The sequence below is a fragment of the Microsporum canis genome, genomic scaffold (assembly GCF_000151145.1).
Source record: "Microsporum canis CBS 113480 supercont1.5 genomic scaffold, whole genome shotgun sequence".
Taxonomy (NCBI): Eukaryota; Fungi; Ascomycota; class Eurotiomycetes; order Onygenales; family Arthrodermataceae; genus Microsporum; species Microsporum canis.
The window spans coordinates 1666948-1693157 of record NW_003299165.1 but is presented as its reverse complement, the minus strand read 5'-3'; the positions used below and the strand labels follow the sequence as shown (position 1 = coordinate 1693157).

General features: G+C 46.0%; 12 protein-coding genes across 12 annotated transcripts; 7 read left to right on the top strand and 5 right to left on the bottom strand.

Annotated features, from left to right (window-relative positions):
* Positions 1 to 141: 141 nt before the first annotated feature.
* On the top strand, positions 142 to 2276 carry MCYG_05721 (tyrosyl-tRNA synthetase; the record flags this gene model as incomplete). Its single annotated transcript, XM_002845806.1, has 6 exons — positions 142 to 254; positions 339 to 492; positions 597 to 720; positions 871 to 892; positions 966 to 1308; positions 1380 to 2276. The coding sequence occupies 6 exons, from the start codon at positions 142 to 144 to the stop codon at positions 2274 to 2276; spliced, it is 1653 nt and encodes a 550-aa protein (XP_002845852.1).
* Positions 2277 to 2804: 528 nt separating this feature from the next.
* On the top strand, positions 2805 to 6650 carry MCYG_05720 (DNA mismatch repair protein msh6; the record flags this gene model as incomplete). Its single annotated transcript, XM_002845805.1, has 4 exons — positions 2805 to 3191; positions 3283 to 3442; positions 3494 to 5895; positions 5949 to 6650. The coding sequence occupies 4 exons, from the start codon at positions 2805 to 2807 to the stop codon at positions 6648 to 6650; spliced, it is 3651 nt and encodes a 1216-aa protein (XP_002845851.1).
* Positions 6651 to 6921: 271 nt separating this feature from the next.
* MCYG_05719 (conserved hypothetical protein) lies at positions 6922 to 7617 on the bottom strand (the record flags this gene model as incomplete). Its single annotated transcript, XM_002845804.1, has 3 exons — positions 6922 to 7097; positions 7170 to 7284; positions 7447 to 7617. The coding sequence occupies 3 exons, from the start codon at positions 7615 to 7617 to the stop codon at positions 6922 to 6924; spliced, it is 462 nt and encodes a 153-aa protein (XP_002845850.1).
* Positions 7618 to 8155: 538 nt separating this feature from the next.
* On the bottom strand, positions 8156 to 9066 carry MCYG_05718 (uncharacterized protein; the record flags this gene model as incomplete). The annotated part of the gene is made up of 4 exons (XM_002845803.1): positions 8156 to 8360; positions 8437 to 8624; positions 8679 to 8822; positions 8986 to 9066. The coding sequence occupies 4 exons, from the start codon at positions 9064 to 9066 to the stop codon at positions 8156 to 8158; spliced, it is 618 nt and encodes a 205-aa protein (XP_002845849.1).
* An 830-nt stretch (positions 9067 to 9896) lies between these two features.
* MCYG_05717 (conserved hypothetical protein) lies at positions 9897 to 10815 on the bottom strand (the record flags this gene model as incomplete). The annotated part of the gene is made up of 3 exons (XM_002845802.1): positions 9897 to 10306; positions 10367 to 10534; positions 10599 to 10815. The coding sequence occupies 3 exons, from the start codon at positions 10813 to 10815 to the stop codon at positions 9897 to 9899; spliced, it is 795 nt and encodes a 264-aa protein (XP_002845848.1).
* A 467-nt stretch (positions 10816 to 11282) lies between these two features.
* MCYG_05716 (glutaminyl-peptide cyclotransferase) lies at positions 11283 to 12636 on the top strand (the record flags this gene model as incomplete). Its single annotated transcript, XM_002845801.1, has 2 exons — positions 11283 to 12457; positions 12627 to 12636. The coding sequence occupies 2 exons, from the start codon at positions 11283 to 11285 to the stop codon at positions 12634 to 12636; spliced, it is 1185 nt and encodes a 394-aa protein (XP_002845847.1).
* A 376-nt stretch (positions 12637 to 13012) lies between these two features.
* Positions 13013 to 14087, bottom strand: MCYG_05715 (YeeE/YedE family integral membrane protein; the record flags this gene model as incomplete). The annotated part of the gene is made up of 2 exons (XM_002845800.1): positions 13013 to 13714; positions 13797 to 14087. The coding sequence occupies 2 exons, from the start codon at positions 14085 to 14087 to the stop codon at positions 13013 to 13015; spliced, it is 993 nt and encodes a 330-aa protein (XP_002845846.1).
* A 159-nt stretch (positions 14088 to 14246) lies between these two features.
* MCYG_05714 (conserved hypothetical protein) lies at positions 14247 to 15459 on the top strand (the record flags this gene model as incomplete). The annotated part of the gene is made up of 5 exons (XM_002845799.1): positions 14247 to 14443; positions 14501 to 15071; positions 15137 to 15171; positions 15237 to 15398; positions 15432 to 15459. 5 exons carry the CDS (start codon positions 14247 to 14249, stop codon positions 15457 to 15459), a joined length of 993 nt encoding a protein of 330 aa, XP_002845845.1.
* Positions 15460 to 15993: 534 nt separating this feature from the next.
* Positions 15994 to 16472, top strand: MCYG_05713 (uncharacterized protein; the record flags this gene model as incomplete). The annotated part of the gene is made up of 2 exons (XM_002845798.1): positions 15994 to 16076; positions 16226 to 16472. The coding sequence occupies 2 exons, from the start codon at positions 15994 to 15996 to the stop codon at positions 16470 to 16472; spliced, it is 330 nt and encodes a 109-aa protein (XP_002845844.1).
* A 313-nt stretch (positions 16473 to 16785) lies between these two features.
* On the top strand, positions 16786 to 19107 carry MCYG_05712 (conserved hypothetical protein; the record flags this gene model as incomplete). Its single annotated transcript, XM_002845797.1, has 8 exons — positions 16786 to 17238; positions 17303 to 17462; positions 17520 to 17589; positions 17659 to 17691; positions 17753 to 17907; positions 17964 to 18102; positions 18163 to 18419; positions 18485 to 19107. The coding sequence occupies 8 exons, from the start codon at positions 16786 to 16788 to the stop codon at positions 19105 to 19107; spliced, it is 1890 nt and encodes a 629-aa protein (XP_002845843.1).
* Positions 19108 to 20022: 915 nt separating this feature from the next.
* On the top strand, positions 20023 to 24887 carry MCYG_05711 (multidrug resistance-associated protein 13; the record flags this gene model as incomplete). Its single annotated transcript, XM_002845796.1, has 3 exons — positions 20023 to 20379; positions 20458 to 22992; positions 23058 to 24887. 3 exons carry the CDS (start codon positions 20023 to 20025, stop codon positions 24885 to 24887), a joined length of 4722 nt encoding a protein of 1573 aa, XP_002845842.1.
* Positions 24888 to 25186: 299 nt separating this feature from the next.
* On the bottom strand, positions 25187 to 25960 carry MCYG_05710 (PEP phosphonomutase; the record flags this gene model as incomplete). The annotated part of the gene is made up of 1 exon (XM_002845795.1): positions 25187 to 25960. One exon carries the CDS (start codon positions 25958 to 25960, stop codon positions 25187 to 25189), a length of 774 nt encoding a protein of 257 aa, XP_002845841.1.
* Between the last annotated feature and the right edge of the window lie 250 nt (positions 25961 to 26210).

Genomic DNA, 26210 nt, shown 5'->3' with positions numbered 1-26210 from the left:
TCCTTTCCTAGGGATATGCATTCTCTACCCTGTGCTATTTCCCGAAACGGAACCTCAAATCAGAGAATTTCGCTTAGAGCTCTCAGATCTACGCCTGGCGCGACGCAGAGAAGATGCATCACTCAAAGATACTTGGCCCGGATGGCTGAGGCGGAGGAGCAATGGGAGGGCTGGGCGAAGGAAATTAAAGAAGGTAAAAGGCAGAGCTTTTTGAGCTTCATGGAAGAAAGAGGATTGGTTCATTCTGTTATTGGGTGGGTGCAACAGCTTCCCCTTGTGCTTTTATATCAAAGCCGGCTTATACTTCTGTCTGAATATTGCTAAATCCTTTCGCTTAGAGACCGCGACGTACTAGATAAGATGATTACGAATAAACGCGTAGGGTTATACGCCGGAATTGACCCGACTGCCCCCTCGATGCACGTTGGACACATGCTTCCCTTCATGGTTCTCGGGTGGGCCTATGTGCATGGCATGAAATCGGTCTGGCTTGTGAGTGGTACCCCCATTTTACTTGATATTCATAAAACATTTGGAAGTGTTACAAGACCAACATGTTCAAGATTCAATTTGGTTTAATTAACTTGAGACTATAGTTGGGTGGTTCTACCTCCCGAGTCGGTGACCCTACTGGACGAACTACGGCGCGCCCACTCCTTAGCAATGCCTCTAGAAAAGCATACATTGCCAACATGCACATGCAACTAAAAAAACTCGGGGGCTTCGTTTGAAAAGATATGGAGGGAAACACGGTTACTCTTGGGGAGTGGGCCCTGGAGACGAGTTCTAGAAAAATAATAAATAACTTGGTGGAAATAAAGAAACTTTGATCGAGGGTGCTGGGGACACTTGGGCAACATGCAAGAATAGGAACAATGCTGGGACGGGAGCCGTAAGTTGTGCTTATTAGTTTTACCCTTTCGTGGGTAACGCCTCGAACGCTAATTCTCATTTTCATGGTATAGGGTGAAGACCCGGCTCGAGAGTGGAAGTGGCATGTCCTTTACTGAATTTTGCTACCCAATAATGCAGGCATGGGACTGGTGGCATCTTTACCAGAAAGGGATTACCATTCAAGTAGGGGGTTCTGACCAGTCGGGGAATATCCAGTTTGGAATTGATACCATCAAACAAATATTGAAAACGTCACCTATTGAACGCAAACCAGGAGAAGATCCAGATTTGTCAACACCTATTGGACTTACAGTACCGCTACTCACTACTTCAACGGGCGAGAAGATTGGCAAATCTGCTGGCAATTCGATATGGCTCGACAAAGATATGACATCAACCTATGACCTTTACCAGGTATGTGATATCCAACCAAACATAGCTCATTCATCAAACGTATTATCAGTTAATATACTGACCGAAAATAGTATTTCATGCGCCAACCAGATCAAGATATGGAGCGATTATTGAAACTCTTCACGTTCATTCCAACTTCTCGAATCCACGAAATAGTTGAAGAGCATAATAAATCACCTTCCCTGAGGCTTGCACAACATACTTTAGCTCAAGAATTTGTTGAACTCATTCACGGAGCTAAGGAGGCAGAGGAGGCTTCAAAGGCCCATAAAGCCATTTTCCAGCCTCAGAGCTCAACTTCGCCCAAATCAGAGGCTGCTAACTCGATACCTCTCTTACCATCTGGAATACCTGAATTTATTAATGCTGGGGTTAACAAGAAAGCACCACAAATGAATGCTTTTACCGCACCAACACACCATCTAACTCTTCCCCGTTCGATGGTGGTCGGACAATACTTTCACAAGATCCTTTACGCTGCCGGGATGGTCTCTTCCAAGCAGGAAGGATTCCGAATAATTGTGAATAATGGGGCATCTGTTGGCTGCATGCCGAGTGGTGCTGAGCAAATGGGCGATGCTCTAAGTTTTATCCCTCTTCGAACCTGGCCTGCAGATGTCACGGAGAAATTCATCATCGACGGGAGTTTGCTTATTCTACGAATTGGGAAATGGAGAGTCAAAATAATCAAGATCATTAGTGATAAAGAATTCGAAGAGCAGGGCCTCACCGTACCCCAATCAGAACCAGAGCCGCAACCTAAAACTGAGGAGCAAAAAGACCGTGAACTATTTGCAAAAAAACGCAGAATTGCTGGAAGACAAGTCCAGCGACCTGGCATTGCTGGAGGTTCTGCCGGAGGGCGAAAACCTAAAATTATTTCACTCCAAGAGTGGTCTAATCAAAAGGAGAGAGAGGAAGAGGCAGAGTTGGAAAAGGAGCGGGCGAAGCGACAAGCCTGGCCTTGATACATCTTATATTTGTTTCGATTGAGCGTTCCTCATGGTATATACACTACGGAGTATTCTGTACATTAGTTTCTTTCTCCTGGGTTACAATTTTGGTTAACGTTTGGCAACCGGCTGGGTTCTATAGATTCCCCTGATGCATTTTCCTATGCCGCAACACTTGCTTGTACAATACTATAACAATCTCACTCGCACTCTTTGTGATTACTTCCAAGATCTTTTCTTGTTCCTTTCCCTTTTCGTACTTCTCTTGACGCTTACATAATATATCGGATTATAAATGTTCCATAGTATCACGTGTCTCGTCGCGTTCCTAAACGCGTTCTCGTGTCCGTCAGGATAAGATAGCTCTTAAATGGGAATTTTGGAGTTTCACTTCACAACGTTCATCCATATTCTCTCGTACAGCTATTTTATTACTTTTCCCTTTAGCATCATTTTTCAAGTATTGTCCCTCTTTTTAGCAACAACATCATATATGAAATATAGACGCTTCTTATATTCTCTTCTCCTGTGTTTTTCGTCATAATGGCGTCTGCTAATACAACGCCTGCTCCTTCTCGTGTACTGAAGAGGTCAACACCAAGTACACAAAACATGAACAAAAACCAAAAGTCCATCCTAGGCTTCTTCCAGCCTAAGTCGTCCCCATCGGCGCCCTCATCATCCCAACGAAGCTCCAACAATCCAGCATCCTCTCCCTCCCAAGCTACATCTACACCTGGTCCATTCAGCCCAACAACCACCGCCTCTGTGAGATCGAAATTTTCAAAGCAAAAGCTAGATGATTACCCAAATGTCACTCCAGTGCCGAGCAGTGATGCAATTGAGCCTCCAGAGGAAGATACGCCAACCGCAGTGAGGAAAGTGTGTTCTGGGGAACAGAAGTCCTTTGCCAATACTCCCACTAGACGGGTATGCTATTATAGAGCCCCCCCCCCCCCCCCCCCCCCCCCCCAACAACTTCTAAATGACTATACTGGAAATTTTACTAATTAAGAACTAGGCGAGAACGGCTGTAAAAAGTTATATAGAGTCCGACGACGAGGAGATCATTCAACCGGGGAGAAGAGGTAGATCTCAGAAGAGAAGGAAAACAGGAGACTATACTAGCGATGATGACTGCTTCAAGCCCGACGAAGAAGAGGAGGGAAAGTACCTGGATGGTTAGTCCGTGATTAACTGGAATTTCAAAACTTACGCTAATATGTTGATAGATACTGATGATTTTGTTGTCCCTGATGATGATTCCGAGGAAGAAGTGAAGTCGTCCAAGAAACGAAAACGCCCCTCTAAGCCATCGTCTAAGAAGGCGTCGAGCAGCCCACCACCGATACCTGAAAATGACATGGACATAGAAATTCCCCAGCGTGCTACTGGCTCGACCCAGAAATGGCGCTACGACCCTGAAAATGTAGAACCATACGAGCCTCAGAATAATCCTTTAATCAAGCCGGAATCGCACGTCAGCAATAAGAAAAAGAAAGCCCATATGACAGAACCAGAGAATCGATACCCATGGCTTGCAAATATTATGGATATGGATAAAAACCCAATTGGCCATCCTGACTACGACCCTCGTACTCTATACATCCCACCTCTGGCGTGGACAAAATTTTCGCCTTTTGAGAAGCAATACTGGGAGATCAAACAGAAATTCTGGGATACCATTGTATTTTTCAAAAAGGGTAAATTCTACGAATTATATGAAAATGACGCGACAATCGGACACCAGCTCTTTGACCTCAAACTTACCGATAGGGTCAATATGCGCATGGTTGGAGTACCCGAAATGAGTCTTGACCACTGGGCAAATCAATTTGTCGCAAAAGGGTTCAAGATTGCTCGGGTGGATCAGTCAGAATCTGCCTTAAGCAAAGAAATGAGGGAACGGGAAGACAAGGGAAGCAAGATGGGTAAAGCACAAAAGGAAGATAAAGTCATAAAACGAGAGTTGGCATGCGTTCTGACCACCGGAACCCTGGTGGAAGGATCAATGATCCAAGGCGATATGTCGACTTACTGCGTGGCAATCAAGGAAGCCATCGTTGATGGCCTACCTGCTTTTGGCATTTCTTTCGTTGACACGGCTACTGGGCAATTCTTCTTGTCTGAGTTCATTGATGATGTGGACATGACAAGATTTGAAACCTTTGTTGCTCAGACCAGACCGCAGGAACTGTTACTTGAGAAATCAGTCATGTCTACCAAAGCTCTCAGGATATTGAAGAACAATACTAGCCCAACTACTCTCTGGAATTACCTGAAGCCAGTGAAGGAGTTCTGGGAGGCTGATATGACAGTTAGGGAGCTTAATGCGGGCGAATACTTCGGTCCAGGGGACCAGAGTAATCTAGAAACATGGCCCCATGTACTTCGAGACGCTCAGGATAAGGACCTAGTTATGTCTGCTTTTGGGGCCCTTCTACAGTATCTTCAGATGCTAAAGATTGGACGGGACCTCGTCACTATAGGGAACTTCACTTGGTACGATCCAATCAAGAAAGCATCGAGCCTTGTCCTTGATGGACAAACCCTGATTAATCTTGAAATCTTTGCAAACACGTACGATGGTAGCTCAGAGGGAACTCTCTTTCAACTACTCAACCGCTGTGTTACGCCTTTTGGGAAACGGCTGTTTAAACAGTGGGTTTGCCATCCACTTGTGGATATTGCAAAGATAAATGCTCGACTTGACGCCGTCGAATCCCTCAACGCAGATAACACAGTCCGTGAGCAATTCTCATCTCAACTAACTAAAATGCCCGACCTGGAACGACTCATTTCTCGCATCCATGCTGGAACCTGTAAAGCTCAAGATTTCGTTCGTGTGCTAGAGGGCTTTGAGCAGATTGAATATACCATGGGCCTTCTAAAGGGAGCTGGGTCTGGCCATGGTTTAATTGGCCAATTGATATCTGCTATGCCAGATCTCAACAGCCTTCTGAGATTCTGGGAAACAGCGTTTGATCGACCCAAGGCTAGAGAAAGCGGCATTTTGGTCCCAGAAGAGGGCATTGAGGAAGAGTTTGATGCTTCAAAGGAAAACATTGACCAGTTGGAGGAGAAACTCCAGCAAGTCCTGCATAGGGTTCGAAAAGAGTTGAAATGCTCGACTATTGTTTTCAAAGATAACGGGAAGGAAATTTACCAACTCGAAGTACCAATCAAGGTCAAGAATATCCCAAAGTCCTGGGACCAAATGTCAGCAACAAAACAAGTCAAGAGATATTATTTTCCAGAGCTGCGGGCGCTGATTCGAAAACTTCAGGAAGCTCGAGAAACACACGCTCAGGTTGTGAAGGGCGTCGCAGGCAGATTCTATGCTCGTTTTGATGAAAATTATTCGAGCTGGCTTGCAGCTGTCAAGATAATCGCCCAGCTTGATTGTCTTATTGGCTTGGCCAAAGCCTCCACAGCGTTAGGCCACCCAAGCTGTCGTCCAATATTTGCCGACGATGAGCGGAGCGTGCTTAATTTCCATGAGCTCCGCCACCCTTGCATGATGCCTAATGTTGGAGATTTTATTCCAAATGATATCAAGCTAGGAGGGGACTCCTCGAACATTAACCTTCTCACTGGCGCAAACGCAGCAGGAAAATCTACAGTCTTGCGTATGGTAAGATTACTCTCTATAACCCCCTATTTCCATTCCCTACTAACTTGTGCTAGACATGTACTGCGGTTATTATGGCACAAATAGGCTGTTATGTTCCTTGCGAATATGCTCGCCTAACTCCAGTAGATCGTATCATGTCCAGGCTTGGGGCAAATGACAATATCTTTGCCGCTCAATCAACTTTCTTTGTTGAGCTTTCTGAAACCAAGAAGATTCTTTCCGAGGCAACCCCACGCTCCCTGGTAATCTTGGACGAACTTGGCCGTGGAACCAGCTCCTACGACGGCGTAGCAGTGGCACAGGCGGTACTTCATCATGTCGCTACTCATATTGGAGCCCTTGGTTTCTTTGCCACTCACTATCACTCTCTCGCAGCTGAATTTGAGGGGCACCCTGAAATTGCTGCGCGTCGGATGCGCATTCACGTCGATGATGCGGAAAGGCGTGTAACCTTCCTCTACAAGCTAGAAGACGGAGTTGCCGAGGGAAGTTTCGGAATGCATTGCGCCTCCATGTGTGGTATTCCATCTAAGGTAGTTGAAGGTGCAGAGGTTGCTGCGAAACAATGGGAACATACCAGCCGTATGAAGGAGAGCCTAGAGAAACGAAAAGGCGGCGGGCTTATTGGTTTGGGCTGGTGGAGTGATGTATCATGGATTCTCAAGGGATCCCAACAAGCAATCGATGGAGCCACTCAACAGCGAGACACTGACCGCGGAATTGATATCCTCCTCAAGGCTATTGAAGCGTTATGAGTTGTCTCAACGCGTCGACACTTTTACCCTCTTCCCCTTATTTTATTCACCCTTAACATTCTTAAAGGCTACTACACCCTTTCAACCCATCCCTATGCTCCGCGTATGGATCTTCCCTTTCGATTTTGGCTATTTACCTGTGTCAATATCAAGTTTAGATATTATTACTTGATGCTATGAATATGTATTCTTATGGTCCTTAATAGACAACCCTTCTCGGATTAGATGTGCTTGTATCCTGTCCTATGTTCAGATATCTTCCTAAAGTTTGCTATTTCCAGGAGGCAGGATCATAGTCATCCATGCGAGCCACATACTCCCCTCCAGCTTTCACCCACCCCTTAATCCCACCTTCAAGGATCAGACTTTGGATGTCATTGTCTCCTCGCTCTTGGAGATAGTCGGCCAACCAGCCAGCTGCACGGGGCCCACGTCCATTGCACGAACCTGTATTTATGTGTTAGTTGTAGCAGCTTCCAATAACACAAGGTTAATAACGTGATAGATGAGGGCTCTCACCGCAGTAGAAGACTGCCTTTTTAATACCAGCCTGTTTTAGAAGTTTGTATACGGTTGGACGAGATGCATAGAAGCTTTGTGCCGGCAGATTAAGGGAGCCAGATATTGTCCCTCCCTATAAACAGATTGACATGAGCAATGCAAACCCAGCGAACACTAAGTAACTAGGGGCTTCCGATTCAGTCGTGGGCATCCTAGTCTCAATATAGCCCATCGTTGCGCAGAGAAACAGTAAATACTGGAATGATATACAAAATACTCCAACGCATCAACTAACCTCATGATCCACCCTGCGTACATCAACTAGCACATAATCCAGAGGTCCATCTTTTTTTGAGAGCCATTCAAGGACTGTTGAGCGACTAACAGAGCCAACAGTGGCCTTGGGCGCTGGAAATGCGGAATGCCATGGTGTTTCGCTGGATACCGGCGTCTTCCGTGTCTCCATAGCCGATAAGTACCAAAAGCTATTAACACGTAGAATACTGGTAAATCTATAGATACTCTGATAACAAAGGGCCGTGGAAAAGGAGTTTAGGATGTTGGTGTATTTACTGCTCGAGGGGCTCAAAAGCCAAATTTACTTACTCCGCAAATACGGCTTGGCTAGCAAAATAATGCGTTTGATATTACTTTCCTTTGGGCTGCTACCAGGTATCAAAGCGGATGGAAATATTATAAAGAAACCCCTTCCTTTCTTTTATGAGAACCTGAAGCAACTAAGAGTTCTAAAGTTTGACAGGCAGAGGAAACCATATGTTGAAGGGAAGTTGACAAATAAGTCGAGGTCTGGGGGAACTATGGCAAAAACATGCTTGACATAGGGATACATTTCCAGATAGCCAATGTACCTAACTTTTGTCCGAGTCAAGCAAGCCAATGTTCATCAAGAAAATAGAGAGTTTTTAATAGCCAATATGAAGGCGGAAGTTCAAGCAATGGATTCTTGTTGAACTCTTTGGTTGAGCCGCGCAATTAATATCAATCTAGACGCTCTCATTATCGAGCTCAGGGTCCAAAGGGCTTCCAGATGCAGTGGTCCCATTTCCGGTGGAGAAAGCACCTGCTGCCCAGAGATTGTTTAGTGTTATACCTGCGCAGGGATAGGATGTTCCGTCAATAATACCTTTGGCAAATTCATCGTTAAACAGCTCCTGCTTGATAAATGCTTCTTGTTTGATAGGCACCATTCTATTCGACATTAGCAGTCGGTACAAGCAGATATATACTGATAAACGTAATGCAACAAGAAGGGAAGGATGCTCACCCATTAGGGTCAGTTTTCACTTTAACCCCGGCTTTCCCTTTTCCACGTTTGGCCTTGGTAGTTTTCCCGGGATTGATATTGACATCGTCATCGGCATTGTCATTAAACTCCTCGATGTGCGCTTCATTGGTAGCGCCTTTTCCCTTTGCAGATTTACGAGTTTTGGTGACCTTGTCCGCGGTTGCAGCCTGTTATGTGCTTTAGACGAGATAAACATATTTGTGGTGCCCGCGACTACATACCTTCTTGGGAGTGCCGCTCGTAGCAATACCTCCAGCATTTTCAGTCAAGGCAAGTAAGATCTTACGTCTTGACTTGTTGAAAAGAACGGATGCGCTAGCAGCATTCTTGAGGCCAGCCTTCTCCGCCAACTTGTCATAGTCGACCTTATAATCCATATCAATGATATGTTAGTTGTTACATGTATATAGCACTCAAATTGATCGACAACTTTCATGAAGACAACATGATCAAGGAATGATATATAAATTAACCAGAACTATAAGGCCAAACAGAGAGAGAAAGAAAGGACCTGAAGGGTGGGCTTACCTTGATATTGGTCAGGCCATCTGTGGCACAGAGGAGGCCCAGCATGAAAGTACGTTGTTCACCAGGAGTCAAGTTGTCCATGATGCTGGAAAGAAAAGTGAAGGGTACAGACACGTTCTTAGATTCTAGATTTAATAGTAAACCAGATAATGAGCTTAGAAACAAGAAGTTATCTGTGAGTTGTGAGAAGGTGGTTTCAAGGGACCGTGAGAAGGAGATGTAGGAAAAACTGAGGATAAACAAAAGAGAAAAGAAAACACAATAAATAATTAAAATTCTGTTGCTAGTCAGAAATTCTTTTCTCGGCGAGAACATCAGCTTAAGATAGATTTATTAGATGCTTACCTCCTTGTGTAGCAAGAGTTCAGGTATTGAATCTGATGAGAAATTAATTCGTTAAGAAAACCAACAATATATTAAGAAAGAGGGGAGGAAGAGCTTTAGATGCAGTTCACGGTAGTAAAAAGTGCTTCTGATATGTTGTGCAATTGTAGACAAAATGTAGAAGAAGAAAACAGTGAAAAGAAGCTGAAAGAAGAGTGAGGATCCTAGTCATGAGAGAAGTGGAAAAGTGAGGATGGAGCAGAAAGGAGTTTCTTTTATACAGCAGTTGCCTACCAAAAGTATTTTGAGGTTTCCTGGACTTGAATCGAGAACAAAGGCAGCAAGTTTATATATAATACTTGCCAGCCAGGATTTCCCTGCAAAGCCAACTTGTATACTCTACCCTTCTGCAAAGGGTAGAATGCTTGTTTGATATAGTCAAGAGTTCAGAGAGGGTATCATGATCTATGGCAAGTCTCGTAGCAATAACGGTATAGGGAGGACATTGACAATAAAAGAAATAAAGATAAGTTATAAATAACTCTATCGTTTAGTCATTGATATCAAAAAGAATTCATATAATTGCTTCATGGAATCCGGTTATTCTTAATTTGGGTAAAGACTTGTTCCCATATTTCGGGAAGGAAATTTGAAGTTGACCTTGCAGGCCGGCTTTTCTCAGGTGCAAAAAAAAGAACCTGATCCTTACCCTTCCACCATGGTCTAGGTTGTGGATTGATGTTCATAAAGCTCACAGGACGAAGCATTGAGCTCCGGGGTACCAAGTCTGATATCGAGACAAGTGTTCGTTTTGGGTAAAAGTTGAACTTCATAGTCTCAACATTCAATGTTGCATTACGGGGTAGCTTGTTCAGGTATGCTCGCAGATGTTCTCTGGATTGCTGGGTAAATGTCGGTAGGGAAAGGTACACTTGGTTCACGAATGGAGCGGCTGTAAACGAGACAAATAACATAGGTATCGCCCCACCGACGACAACTATTTTAAGTAATTATCAGTAATTGAGCAAAAACAGTCAGCAGGAAGGAGAATACTCACTCGCAGGAGCTATATACCACGGAAACTCAGCTGCATAAAACGCCGGGGCTACGACCGCGCATGACACCACGAAAACTAGGATAGTCGTGACTCGCATCAGGCCAATAAAGGCGATCTTTCCAGTCCCTGCGTGATATATTACTATCTGCTTTGGTTTTAGGCGATGCGCTAAATAAGCTGTCAGTTTACTGATGCCCTCAAAGTCTACAGATGGATTGATTGGGTGTCAAACCTCGTCCTTGGCCAGGTTGAGTCTTTGACTGAGGATAACGAAGTGGCGCACGTAAGGGGCCACTATGAGCAACAGAGGGCAACTTCTTGGTTGAGCCTGGAGAACTACACAGAGCTTCTGTGGTTTTCCGGCGTATCGGTATTCTGGTGGTGATATCCCGTTGTATCCTGGGGCTCAGCCGAAAGCTGAACCTAGGGCCGGACCGTAGACAAAACATATTACAAGTGATAAAAAGAACAGATCTGTGGCTTGCTTGCTTATGCCATATTGGAATACCCGAGGACAAATATCCCAATGGCAGTGAAAACTGGGGCTGCAAGAAGCTTCTCAAGTATTTTGGCGCATTCAACTTTCACACCAAAAGTAAAACTCACGTGGAATTAAAGTTTCGCGTTAAGCGCCGAGCCGCGAAGGCTTGGCATCCGTTCAATATTTTAGGGGAAATATCCCAGCGATGTATTAGGCTGATAGGCAACGGTAGGACGGCACTCAGCCCCAGCGTACGGGCCTACAGAGACTCGTGAAATATCACAAGCACTCTTTATATATATATGTGTGTAAGAGTGAGTGAGTGAGTTCGTTGAGGGTGTTATCTGGGCAAGTTTGGCTAACTTGTTGAAACAGGTTATCCTGACATGATCTATCAAGAAACTACAATTTCTCGTTGCGCAACTCTCCATTGCCATGCTGGGGCGTAGCTCGGCTTCCACTTTATTGGTGGTGGTATCTTATCTCTCATTTCTGGCTCTACTCTTCTCGCCGATTAATGCCTATTCGCCTCTCTCCGACAATACCTTACGATCGTTACCCCGTCCAGGAAACGACTTCGATATACACAATGGCGCAATCCTTGCTCCAATTTTACGCCCTCGAGTCCCTGGTACACCAGGGTCAACAGCCGTACTCGAGCACTTCGTAAACTTCTTCCAAAATAACTTACCGGATTGGAGACTTGAATTTCAGAATTCTACATCCAAAACACCGGTAACTGGTGATAAGCAGATACCATTCGTCAATTTGATTGCCATTCGAGATCCTCCGTTCACTCGGGTTGGCGATGTTAGCAGGCTTACTCTGGCCGCACACTACGACAGTAAACTCACACCGGAAGGGTTCATCGGAGCGATAGATAGTGCAGCACCCTGTGCGATGCTCCTGCATGCTGTACGGAGCATTGATGCGGCATTAACAAAAAAGTGGAAGGCGATGGAGGCAAGTCCAACCGATAATTTAGACATGGTTGCACAACAAGGTGTTCAAATTTTCCTGCTTGACGGGGAAGAAGCATTTGGCGAATGGACTGCTACAGATTCTCTTTATGGGGCTCGTTCGCTGGCTGAACACATGGAACATGAATACTACCCAGCACTTTCCACATTTACAACTTCACTGGCCGCCATCAGGCTATTTGTGCTTCTAGATTTACTAGGAAACAAAGACCCCATTATGCCATCTTTTTTTGCAACTACGCACTGGGCATACAAACACATGGCCACACTTGAGCAACGGCTTCGTAAACTTGGACAATTCAAATCAGACCCAGATCCCAAAAAGGGTGCAGCGAAGGTATGGTTTACGGAGGGAAATCGGCCATCTGATAAGAAATTTATGTCATTCATCTCGGACGACCATATACCTTTTATGCAAAGAGGAGTTGAGATCTTACACCTGATACCTTGGCCATTCCCAGAGGATATATGGCACAAGATAGCAGATGACGCAGATCATCTCGACCCTCCTACCGTCGAGGACTGGAGCACACTTATCACTGCTTTTATGGCCGAATGGATGGATCTTGAAGGGTTTTTCAACACAAAGAAACCGAATCAGGCCAGGATAGATGATGAGAAGTCGGAGCTGTAAGCCATTTTCTTTACGCTGCATTTAGAAAATCTACCAATGTTGAATATAATGACCTCATTGCTCTGGGTATTTCTGCCTCAACTATGAAACGTCTCTCAAAAATTTGATGTACATCTCTCAAAACCCATAACACTGTCAACTAACAGCTTTTTTCTTAGCGTTTAGGGTACCATAATTAAGTTTTACATCTCATGCGGCGTCTTATTGAGTTTCAGCTCTTACGCCTTGTATGCAGAAGAATTTCAACCATCAGCGCGATATCTACGTGCTACAGCACTCGACCCATCTAGGGACCTCGTTTCGGGAAATTTTTACTCAATTTACTCAGTTTATGACATACAACGGCTTCATAACTCACTGGGTTACATATAATTCTTATATCTTACTCCTAGACTACTTCTCCACCTACTATAGTGAGATAACAATAAAGAGGTATCTTCACATTCAGTCCACAGTCCATAGCCGTAAAGCTGGAAAGTTATGCTCTCTTCAACTCTTGCTCCTCTGATACAATACGAGGTTACACGCTTTTAACAATAAAGAAATATAAATTATATACCAAGAAGGCTTCCCAGCAAGAAGCCAGCCAGCCATGCTGCTCCCCAAATCGGTGAGAGAGCTGATCTCAGTAGCCCAGGGCCTGGGCAGACACCACTCAACCCCCATCCAACGCCAAATGCGACAGATCCACAGACAAATCTCCAATCAATGTCTGCTACGGTAGCTGTTGGTAGATTAAACCGGTCTGCTAAAAGTGGCGGCTTCAAGCCGTCTTCATTGCCATACTCAGTCTTCATATATAGATATGACAGGAGGCTTGGTCCAACGCCGAACACCATAACGAGCGCAAGCGAAGGATCGAACGTGGAAGGATTGAACCAGCTAAAGAATCCAAGGACCTTTTCGGGGTTGGCCATGCCGCTTATAAGTAGTCCTAAGCCGAATTGAAGCCCGGCAATGCAACCGTAGACCACTCCCGAGTTAGCATAGCGAGGTAAGATAGCTGGGACCAGAAATGAATTGATCGCCTGGGAAACGGCAACGGTAGAGAGCATAAACGCAAATTCATTGGTGGATGGATATACGGGTAGGTAGGCTGGTCTCCCATCTGGCGAGGGTGACGGTTTCGCCCCGATTCCAAGGTTGGCGGTAATTAGTGCAGTTATAAAGAAGATCCCAGTTGCGATAAAAGACCGCGGTGAAAGTCGGGAGACACCGCAGAGCATATGCCCAGACGTGCATCCATTGCCATTCTATATCAAGATTTCACTTGTTAGAGGAGATTTTCTTATTCCATACATCTAATTTGAACTCTAGAGTAGGGCTCTTAGTTACCTTTGTTCCCCATCCAACCAAGAAACCGATCCCTGCCAGTGCAAGTGCCGTTTCCAACGTCGCTGGCGGGGTCGCATATGGCGGTAGAAGCGAGGGTGCCAGCAGATATACAGGCACAATGCTCGATATCATTCCCAGTACCACAGGCACATTTTGCTTGTTTGGGCCCCCCACGCAGCCCGAGAGAAGAGAGGAGATGCCGAACACTCGTCCATTGTTTTGAAGAAGCCCGTAGGAGCCCTGGTATAGCAACAACGCCCCTAGTGACGTACTTATGGGTGTAAAAGGCATGTCTATAACGTTGCTCCCTTTGGGGTATGTACCTGTCGACTCTCAACCTCCTGGTTCGCTTTCACGGTTTCTCAAGCAGCCAGTTGAAAGAGCAGAGGGGGCAGAGGTATTAAAAGCCTCGTTGGACAGCGGGGGTTTGGCTGGAGCTGCATTGCACCCATGATACGGTTCGATAACTGGGGTTTTGTGCCTGATAACTTCGTCGGCGAGCGCTCCACCGAGAGTTCGGGGATTTCGCTACCTAGTCCCCTAGCGTTGATGGAGACGATGCTGGTCCATGATTGCATATGTATAGCATATATACATACATATGTAGTATCTATGCACTGTCGAAGTAGATCAGGGATCAAGATGAAGTAAAGGGCTTCATGGCTCGCTGGCTGATTCAGAGTTAGTAGATAGAACGGCGGAAGGCAAAACAACTACAACATCAGCTACTATGAAGGAAGGCCACGTACAGTCAAGACGGTTGATAGCCCGTTTTTAAAGCCCGAGAATCGAGAATGGATAGTCTCTTTGCATCGGCCTCTATTTCGAAGTGTCTCACCACCACTAACATGGGGTAGGAAACGAGGTTTATCTTCCCATAGCGTCGCCGATGAAGCGGATATAAAGCCCGAAGATCAGCCACAAAGCGAATCTAACGCTGATATCGCGGCTATAGAGGCTGGAAAGGGAGTAGTTGAAGATCATCTTGAGATATTCTCCGCGCGACTCGGGGCCTCGACACGCCCTGAGTTGCCTTTAGTTCCTCGACTGGCGTATCTGACATGGAGAGACCTCTACCAAAGGAGCCGGCATGAAGACAGCAGGCATTTCGTCGTTCATCAACATGGCCATCCCATTGCCAGGCCACATTATGATCTCAGATTGCAGTTTTCGGGGACAAGCTCGCTCAGTTTCGCCATCATGTATGGAATGCCTGGGGATCCAAATAGCAATAGAAGTAGAAATGCCATCGAGACAAAAGTGCATAATGTAGGGGTAAGTAAACCTGATCCCCCTATGATATATGTATATGTCGGATGCTTTATTGATATTGAATATAGAACTACTTGATTGAACTGTATCTGATACGTCGGGAGTATGATTATTTGGGATACAGAAAAGTACTCCATTCTTCCATATTATGACAAGGACACGTTACAGATCAGTCCACGGAAGCTGTTCTACAGTGGATCAGGCCACGGAGGATGAGAAACTTCTGCGAGAATTTCCCCAGGCAACTACGGTAGATTTCTCTTCCTATATTCCTCTGTATTCCAGTCCTAACCATTTCGCTACAGCGGAGGACTCGCCTGAGGCTACATGGTAGGTATCCCCGGCTACTACCAAATTATACAGTAACTCTACGGCTCAAAAGGGAGAATGATGTATTAACATAGCCGAAAATCCGTCAAGAAGGCGTATGTGGGTAGCACGAGAGAGAAGTCGCTCTACTTCACCGAACTTGTCACCAGGAAACAAAGACGGGCCACGGAGAGAGAGAGGCCATGCTCTGGCTAGCCTTCATCAAACATCTCACCCTCATACTCAGGTCAGGAAGACGAGGTTATCCGCCAGGCTTAAACGCCTACAGAGGGGCAACAAATTTAATCTCCTCTATCTACTACCAGACATGGGACATGACTTTGGATCGTGTCAATTCGGGGTTTGAAAGGCGTATCGACAACCCGAGCGTTACACTGGGTCAAGAAGAAACTATGTAACTCTGGGAATGGAGCCAGTCCCTTGGGATTCGAGCCGTTCCACGTCCGGGACCGGACTCCAAGCGCAGCCATATTACTGGAAGGTTAGACAGTGATGTTTTGAGCGATGAGGGAGGATCTTCGTGGAAAGAAGGGATGGCACACCGTTTTCGGGTCCATCAATCGCAATAGCCGCTTCTCTGACTAGGAACCAGAGTATGAAGTTCTACTGCTTTTATGTGGAGCTCTTCCATGTTGCATCCGAGGCTTCGTTTTGGCTAAAAGCCGAAGAGTTGACAGGGTAACTAACTTGTCACTTGTCCAATCAGCCTTCTGCAATTTGAAAGGCATCGAGTCGAGGTTACTCCCATCACAGAGAAGAATATCTCAGTCAAAAAGCTGGGGATACTTTTATTCCGCCAAAGAATTCACCAACTGTTAATTGTAAAGTGACGGTGGAGTTATCTTAAACCACGTGCATATACAAGAGAATGTGGTTTGGATTCCATCGTTATGGAGGATACAAGGCCGAATTACGAAGTACGAGTTTATGGAGTCGAGCCGACTGAGAGCCGGAAAGGCCCTTTCTCATGCTCCAGCTGGGAATAACCATTCATGCGGAGCGACTCTTGCAACTCTTCGTGCCGCTGGGTGCAGGGATGAGCTTCTCTCCCCATATGCGGGCCTTCCAAGTTAGCCTTACCAGACTCCCTTCTCAGAGAGTTGGATTGTGCTTCCGCTGTTATGGAAATTATCCTTGCTACACATGCACACTTGCTACATCATCATTCGCCAACCTACATAGCATAGACAGGGAAATTTGGACCTAGATGTGGTAGTGGGGAGCTTCATCTCGTGAAATAGCGAAATGGTGCTCGAGATAACGAAAAGTAATGCAAGACGGCATTGCAACTGCGTTGTACTTAAATAGTACTAGAACTCCCTGGGACAACGTTTCCGAAGCATCAATTACTTTTCTTTGCAAGTCTATACTTGCCCGGTAATTGAAGATGTTGCCCTCCTTACCTCTTCTGGCGCTTTCCGCCACCACGGCCACTGCATCCTATGCGGGCAACTTGAACTACCGCAGTCCTTCTCTGCACCATCCTTCCCTGGGTATTTCGGTGCCCAAGGTTGCAAAGAGAAATGACCCATCTGCCGAATTCACCGCTGATAAGCTGAACTTCACTCATGGCGTTGCATCTGGAGATCCCTACGCCCACTCCGTCATCTTGTGGACGAGATGCTCTCCACAATTTGATGATGTTAATGATAACAGCACTGTAACTGGCACTGTACCGCTCTACAACCCTGTCCCAATCCACAAGGATACAGACGAACACAGGCCTGTCTCCAAAGCTCCTGTTTGTCTGCAATACAAGGTTGCCACAGATAACAAGTTCAAGCATGTCGTGGAGAAAGGAACTGTCTATACCAGCTCCGATGTTGACTATACTGTTAAGGTATGACCCGTCCTACTTGGGTTATCGGCTATAGAACACGGGTTATATGTCTAACATATAATAGGTTGAAGCCACAAAGCTAAAGCCATTTACCACCTACTACTACCAATTTTATGCCTGCAACTCTGATAATAAGAGCCCAATTGGACGCACCAAAACCGCACCAGCTGAGCACGACTTGGTGAAAGACATCTCCCTCGCTGTCTACTCTTGCAGCAATTTCCGTATGTTCAGGTTCGAGGCTTACTTAGCACTCTTTCGGTTGCTAACATTTGCATCAGCCTTCGGTTTCTTCAACGCATACGGAAACCCAGTACGAAAGGACTCTGTAGACTATGTTCTTCATCTTGGGTATGAATTATCAAAGTATAAATAGATCTATTTGGAGACGTTATGGCTGATTTTTCTTCGCTCATAAAGTGATTATATCTATGAATATCAAGTTGGTCACTAGTAAGTTTTGTTTATCCCCAAAGTTCTTTGGATATCTGATTGCTGACATGATTAACTTAAGTGGTTCTGGCAAAGACATCGGAAGAGTTCCATTGCCTGACCGTGATATTTTAACCCTCTATGACTACCGCAAGCGCCATGCTACCTATAGAACTGACCTTGACCTGCTTGCTAGCCACCAGAGGTTCCCCTGGATTCCAGTCTGGGATGACCATGGTATGTTTTAGCAGGAAAATCATTATCTTACTCAACTGTCTCTAACCTTTGTATAGAGGTCGCTGATAACACCTACCGTGATGGATCATCGAAGCTCAACAACACCGAACAATCCTTCGTTGCAGATGGTGGAATCAGCACTGATCAGAGAAAGATGAACGCTGTCCGGGCCTACTTCGAATGGATGCCAATCAGGTTCGTCATTTTTTTCCTCCGTGTGTTATTGTTGCATTCTACTGACATGTATACAACCAGACAAGTGGAAATGGATGATAACCTCCGTATCTGGCGTAACTTCCAGCTTGGTTCCCTTCTTGATGTTCTCATGCTAGATACTCGTGTATACGATCGTTCCATAACCGATCTGTACTGGAACAATGATTACGTTACTGAGCTCCGTGGTGATGCCAGCCGCAGTTTGATGGGTTCCCGTCAAGAGAACTGGTTCTACCGAAATCTCATTGAATCTGCAGAGCGAGGTGCTAAGTGGCGTGTTATTGGAAGCCAGGTCGGTACGTGATTACTCCCAGGTGAGGTGGTATATATAACCTTGCATCCAGCTAATACTAGAATGCAGTGTTCTCCCATATCAATGAATCTGCCGCATTTGGTGCTGCCCGTAACCTCAACAATGATGCTTGGAGCGGCTATCAAGCAAACAGAAACCGCACCTTCAAGGCTCTTTATGACCACAAGATCCCAAACAACATCATGATAGCTGGTGATAGCCACGCCAATTGGGTCAGTGACCTTGTCTGGCTTGACGAGGTTCCATATGACCCGAAGACCGGCGAGGGTGCTATTGGTGTTGAGTTTGCCGGCTCTGCCATCTCCTCCCCATCTCCTGCGGGCGACAAAATCAGTATCAAGGACTCGATTGAGAAGTCAAGGCTGCTCGCAAGCACCAACAAGGTCCTGCAATGGTCTGAGTTGTACTACCGTGGCTATTTCGAACTCCATTTCAATGAGAAGGAAGTCCAGGCCAGGTTCTTTGGAACTCCCCATATCCGTGACCGAAACCCAGATGAGATATCTCTGGCCAACTTCACCGTCAAGGCGGGAGCCAACCGCCTTGACCGCGGAAAGCTGGGTGTTCCCGGCGGTGGCGTGGTAGAGAACGGATGGCTCAAGGGTGGAAAAGTGGTTCAGACCAACTTGACCAACAACACTGAGAGTGGAATGTGGCACATTAACAAGTAACTTATGAATGACACGACATACATCGACAGATAGTGTACATAGATTCGAGTGTTTCATGACGTCTACATCCCAGAAATCAGCAGAAACAAAAATGGACAGAGATGTTATCGAGGTTTCCACAGTCCTCGCAGTAATCTCTCTATAGCCGTATATACTGCACTGTAGAATAATAATGCTCTCTGGTCATGCAGAAAGATAAAGGCCATCTAACGTAGACCTTATAATTGCTTTTTGAACATCCTTGCTGATGCTTTAGTTAACACTAAGCTGTCTTTGGCTCTCCGACCTTTATTACTCTGTCCCGATCTCGATGTCTCGCTTGTTCCCAAGTGAGTCACCATCATCCATGTCGATGAACAAGCTCGAGTGTGATATTTCGTGTTCCCCCATACTTTATACAGTCCATCAGCATGGACAAGGGACGCAGAGTGGCGCGGGAGGATGGAGGTCGTAACTAAACCAGCATCCTGCGACTTTTCGCGAAGCCACATCCAGGTCCCCAACGAACCAAGATCCTCGAGCCCGTGGGCGGACCGAGTGAATGCTTTTGCTGCATGGCCGTTCTATCGAGTGACCGCATTGGCCTGATAGAGAATCCCCGGCTCCCGGCTTCATGTTGGTTGGAAGAGAATACGACTCTGATTTATAACCTAATGGACTCGCTCGCCCTCTCTGCATCTCTATCTGCGTCTCCATCATTCTCTACCTTGTCTTTCTTCTCTTTCGCTCCCTGTAACAAGGTCTAGCGTCTTCGTCTTCCAAAAGACGTAGTCTGGATGCAAAAGTTGCTCGAGACAGCATTTGACGTCTTGGACCAAATAATGGGAGCCATTACTCTCCAGCACCAGAAGTGAGAAGATACAAAAGAGACCAGCACGGCTGATCTTGATACTCAGTGTTTCTCCCTCTATAGAAATGGCACACTATAATGTACGCATAGTACAGAATAGTTCCCTTGCAATTGGGATTGCCGGAACTTGTCTCACAGCTCTGGCATCGATTCCAGCCATCAGAGCCGTCATTGCTCGATACCGTTTGAAAAGCAAGAATGGTCTCTACCAGTCTTTAAGCCAGTTATATCGAGACGAAGATGGAACTGCAACCGAAGAGTCCTCCAACGCATTCTCAGATAGGTTCCAGCGGACCTTGATCGCTTTGCTTTCGCTTATAGGCGTTCTGGCGTCTCTGGTGATCGCAGTGCTCGATACCGACAGCCATGGAGCCTACAGCCACCAGCCGGTTCTGCTACAATGGCTGGTTTTCACAGTTTGGGTAGGTGAAATACGTGTGTTTTCGACTATTATAGCCCCTTGATTCGATGACTGTGGTGATGCTAACAATTTGTCCTAGAGCTTACTTCTAACTCAAGCAGCTGCACTAACTATAGAGCCATTTTCAACGAAACGATATGAGCTGGGCCTTTACAAGGCTTTGTCCTGCTGCTTTCTGCTGTTCATCATCTGTGGGCAGCTATGGTTAATCAGATCAATCGATGGTTGGCAATACTTCCAATCCTTCTGTGGCATTCTTCTTCTTGTCCAAATTGCAGCCGGCTTTATCAGCTGTTGCACCTCGATCTCCCTCCCTCGCCGTCCTGACGTGTATATGGACGGAAAGATCGTGGACCAGCAATTTACCCACACGTTCTTCGGCCGTATTGCCTTCATCTGGGCAGATCCTTTGCTTAAATTCGCTATTAAAAATCAAAGACTGGAAATCGACAACCTCCCGGCGTTGGACTATGCAACCCGCTCAAGCACCTTGCGAAAAGTTTTCGATAAGGCGAGAAGGCCGGGGGAAAAGCTTTGGAAGACGCTGGTTAGAGTATATGCCATTCCGTTAGCAACCCAGGTTTTCTTGGTTACCTGTTCATCGTCGTTGAGTTTTGTTCCGCAGTTCTGTCTGCTTAAAATACTACGTTCTCTAGAGAAGCGCAACACTGCTTCGTGGGATCTTCTGGAGGCTTGGGTCTGGGTGTTCGCTCTTGGGGGGTCTACCCTTCTCGCTTCAACGGTCGAAGCATGGTTATTCTGGATTGCACAGTACCAGTTGGGTATCCCGGTCTATGAACAGCTCTCCGCCGTAGTTTTCGCAAAGGCCATGAGACGAAAGGACATCAAAGGCACAGAAAAGATTGACGAGCAATCCGAGCCCAAATATAATATAGGCTCACCAGGGGACTTATCGGATGATGGCGAAGACGCAAAAAAGACGAGACAAGCCACCATCAACCACATTGCAGTGGATGCCAACCGAATTTCCGATTTTGCATCCTTCAACTGTTTTGTTATTCTCATTTTCGTCAAGCTTACGATCACCATCATATTCCTAACCAACTTGATTGGCTGGAAAGCTCTCGGTGCAGGATTACTTGTCTCGTTGATTATAACGCCCATGAACATATATACAGCTGGGAAATATAGCGCCTCGCAGAAGAATCTAATGAAACAACGTGACCGTAAAATGGGGGTGGTTTCGGAGGCACTACAAGGTATCCGTCAGATCAAGTTCTCTGCCTTAGAACGCCAATGGCAGCAGAAAATATTCGATGTGAGGGAAGCTGAATTAAAGGCACAGTGGCAGGCATTCCTGTACGATATCCTACTGATAACTATCTGGATAATGGGCCCAGTTATGCTCTCTGCTGTCTCCCTGGGGGTGTACACCTTACTGTATGGTGCACTATCAGCCTCTGTGGCCTTTACAACGATCTCAATATTCACATCTATGGAGTTCTCCCTCGCAATATTGCCAGAACTGATTGCTGACTTCATTGAGGCATTCGTCAGCACAGCGCGTATAGAAAAATACCTTGAGTCTGCGGAAAGGGTCCAATCGACTATACCAGGGGAATATATCTCCTTCGAAAAATCTACTGTAGCGTGGCCTGCAGAGGAACTTGATGACGGGTCGGGACGGTTCATGCTTCAAAATCTGAATATTACTTTCCCGTCAAAGGAACTAAGTGTCATTTCTGGAAAGACTGGCTCTGGAAAAAGTTTGCTCCTTGCCGCCATCCTAGGGGAAGCCGACATAATTGAAGGTGTTATTCGTGCGCCCGTACCGCCACCAATTGAGGATAGATTTGATAGTAAAGCTACAAAGGTGAACTGGATAATCGATTCCGCTACTGCATTTGTCGCGCAGGTGCCATGGATTGAGAATGCGTCTATTAGGGATAACATTTTGTTCGGGCTCCCTCTTGACAAAGAAAGATACGGAAAGGTCATATTCGCTTGCGCCTTAGAGAAAGATTTTGACATGCTGCCAGACGGTGAGCTTACGGATATCGGAGCAAATGGTATTAACCTTAGCGGTGGCCAGAAGTGGAGGATATCATTCGCACGAGCGCTGTATTCTCGTGCCGGAATTCTCATCATGGATGATATATTCAGCGCTCTCGACACACATACTGGGCGACATTTGCACATCCATGCTCTGACTGGTGAACTGTGTGAAGGGAGAACCAGAATTCTTGTCACCCATCATGTCGGGCTCTGTTTACCACAGGCAGACTATGCTGTCCATCTAGAACATGGTGCTATCAAATATGCCGGACCTTTGGCTGAACTTCAACGGACAGGAAAACTTAACGAAATACTCGCCGAAGAGGCAGACGAAATCGAGACTAAGAAGCCTTCTAGTCCATCTCGACCTAAAGCTCTCTATATACCACCCAGAGAAGTAGATCCCACTAGCGCGCAAGATGCGATTCAGGACCAGAAAAAGGAACCACCAAAAAAATTCCAGCAGGAAGAGGGTCGTGAGATCGGTGCTGTTAAACTAATCAACTATGTGAAATATCTACATAATGGAGGTGGCTTTTCATACTGGGCAATGGTGTTATCTTTCTTCATCCTTTACGCAGTTTTAGCAGTTGTTCGTGTAAGTCCTCATTCCCCCTTAAAGCCATCTCGATTAACATGCTTACGCTGCTCGATAACATGTAGACATGGTGGATCAGTATTTGGACCAGGTCAGTTCAAGGCACTACTGAGAAAAGCCTCAATATCATGTCCCATGTCGCCAATCACGTATCACCACCTAAAGAGTCATCCTCTGATAAAATATGGTACTACCTTGGGGTATATGTGGCATTATCAGTTTTCTCGTGTGTGATCGGGAGTCTTAGATATGCATCCTTCCTATACGCGTGCATTAAGTCATCGAGGAACATATTCCAAAAGCTTACATATACTATTCTCCGAACGCCTTTACGCTGGCTCGACACTGTCCCAGTTGGTAGAATTCTGAACAGATTCACCGCAGATTTCAACCAGATCGATTCCAGGCTTCCATATGACATGTCAAACATGTTATATGAGGTCCTACAAATACTTAGCATCATAGCCGCTGGTGTTCTCGTTTCACCAATACTGATTGTCTTTGCGACAATTTTACTTTTAATATGCTTCTACTATTCACAACGCTTCCTCCAGGGAGCTCGCGAAATCAAGCGTCTTGAAAGTAACTCTAAAAGTCCAATATTTGAACAATTCGGATCTGCACTGATAGGACTGGGAACGATTCGTGCATTCAGCAAAGGGCAGGCTTACGTAGAACGCATGTATGGAAAAATTGACCGCCATGCGCAGGCTTACTGGAATCTGTGGCTGTTTAACCGATGGCTTGGTTTCCGCATGAGTGTTATTGGAGCTGTGTTTGCCGGTGCTACTGCCGCCTTTATTGTGACTCTAAAGTCGATTGATGCCTCGCTTGCCGGGTTTGCTCTAAGTTTTGCTCTGCAATACACTGCTGCGGTCACCTGGACGTTACGAAAATATGCTAATGTCGAGTTGGAGATGAACGCTGTGGAGAGAGTGTTCGAATACTCTGATCTTGAGATTGAAAGCCAGGAAGGCCTAGATGCGCCCGCTGCATGGCCGACGGAGGGTCGACTTGAAGTCACAGACCTTGTCGTGGGATATGCTCCCGAATTACCACCTGTCCTGAAAGGACTGTCCTTTACGGTCGAGAAAAATCAGCGAGTCGGAGTTGTTGGCAGGACTGGCGCAGGAAAATCGTCCCTGACCTTAGCGCTTTTCCGCTTCTTGGAAGCTCGGTCAGGGTCCATCTATATAGATGGCATCGATGTCTCGAAGATCAAGCTTGCACACCTACGAAGTCGCCTTGCCATTATTCCACAGGACCCAGTTCTATTTTCAGGAACCGTTCGGTCGAACTGGATCCATTCGACGAATATCAGATCTGAGCTTCACAGTGCCCTGGAACGCGTCCACCTAATTCCTCCGGTAGACCAAGTGTCAGCCCACTCTTCCGTAGCTGATGCCGTTAGGTTATCAGTAGACTCAGGGTCAAGCACACCAACTGCAATCGAAGCGAGCTCTGCTAGCAGCACCATGGCAAGCAGGACTGGCATAAATATCAATATCTTCAAGAATTTAAATTCAAATATATCCGAAGGTGGTCTTAACCTCTCTCAGGGTCAACGTCAGCTGCTTTGCCTAGCACGAGCTATCGTATCTCGCCCTAAGGTCATGGTTCTCGATGAAGCTACCTCAGCTGTTGACATGGATACCGATGCGCTTATCCAACAATCAATCCGGTCTGAGTTTGGCCGTAACTCCAGTACTCTTCTGGTTATTGCTCATCGATTGAGTACTATTGCAGATTTCGATCGTATCCTTGTTTTAGATGCTGGAAAGGCAGTTGAGTTTGGCGCACCGAAAGACTTGATGAATATTGAAAACGGTGTATTCAAGAATTTGGTAGAAAACAGCGGAGAGCGAGAGGCCTTGGAAAGTATTGTTCTTGGCTAATGCGTGTCTGATAGAGGTGCGCCCCTGGCTCTCCTAATTGTACGCGAAATTAGAGTCCAGAGGCCGTTCTTTAATAGCATGGCTAACTTCTTGGAGTTGGAACACCGTCCATTCATTATTTGCTAAAAGATCATAACCAATTACAAATTTCGGGCCAGAAACATAGCATATTTCTCCATGAAGATTTTCTTTATGACCATCTAAACCATAACTATGCATATAACATACAGGTGGTGTTTCAAAACATTAATCTATTCAACCCTTTGGGAATATTGTCACCATCAACAGGAATTGTACGCCTATTTGGCTCGCATGGCAGCGTAATCATCTAGTAGCTTCTTTGACTGTTCTTCGACCGTGTTCATCGCCAACTTCCACATCCGTGGGCCAACGCTGATTCTCGCAACTCCGATATCTGCCAATTCTTGAACCGTCAGCCCGTTGGGGAGAAGACTGACGTTCAGCATTCCACCGAATTCTTTTGTGAGCCTCTCGACGTCTGCGCGGGACAATCCACCCCAAACAAAAACGGTGGTTGCACCGGCCTCTAGGAATGCCTTGCCTCTCACAATCGCATCTTCGAGGTCTTTGTTCAATAAAACAGCGTCAGTACGAGCATTGAGGACAAAGTTTGGAGCTCCAGCCTTGACAGCAGCAGCCATGGCACGACGGACTCGATCCACAGCGACATCATGTGGAAACAGCTTTCCAGTCTCGTTATCCCTGTCCTCCAGGTTACAGCCAGAGGCACCGGCAGCAATGATTGATTCGATAGCTTCCTCGAGGCGTGGGCCGTATCCGTCCTGCATATCGACGGAGAGGGGCTTGTTAAACTCCGCTGCGATGGGTGCAATGCGACGAGCTGCCGCAAGGTTTGTCTGAAGATCAAGGTCATCGTCTCCAAGTCCGTGAACGGCGGCTACTGCATAGCTGGCTGTTGCTAGAGCAGTGGAGGAAGGGTTTGCTGCTACTATGCGGGCAGTAGGTGCATCATAAACATTGGCGAAGACAAGAGGTTTCCCTGGAATATGCAGATTTCGGAGCTGAAGAGCTTTATCATTTGGAGAAGACATGATTGCTGGGTGATTGAAACTCAAGTTTATTCTTTTTCAGTACTGTTGTTTAGTACAAAGAGGCTGAAGATGTGAATTCCCCGGAAGGTCAACGATAGGGTATATATATAGATATATATACGGAGTGGTTTGTTATATATCCAGGCCTTAACTCCGTCCAGGTCGATATGAAGCGGGGCAATTAACTGCCCGCAAGAAGGATATGATGAATATTTACTCCGGATATTTTGTATTTGTCAGTGATTACGAG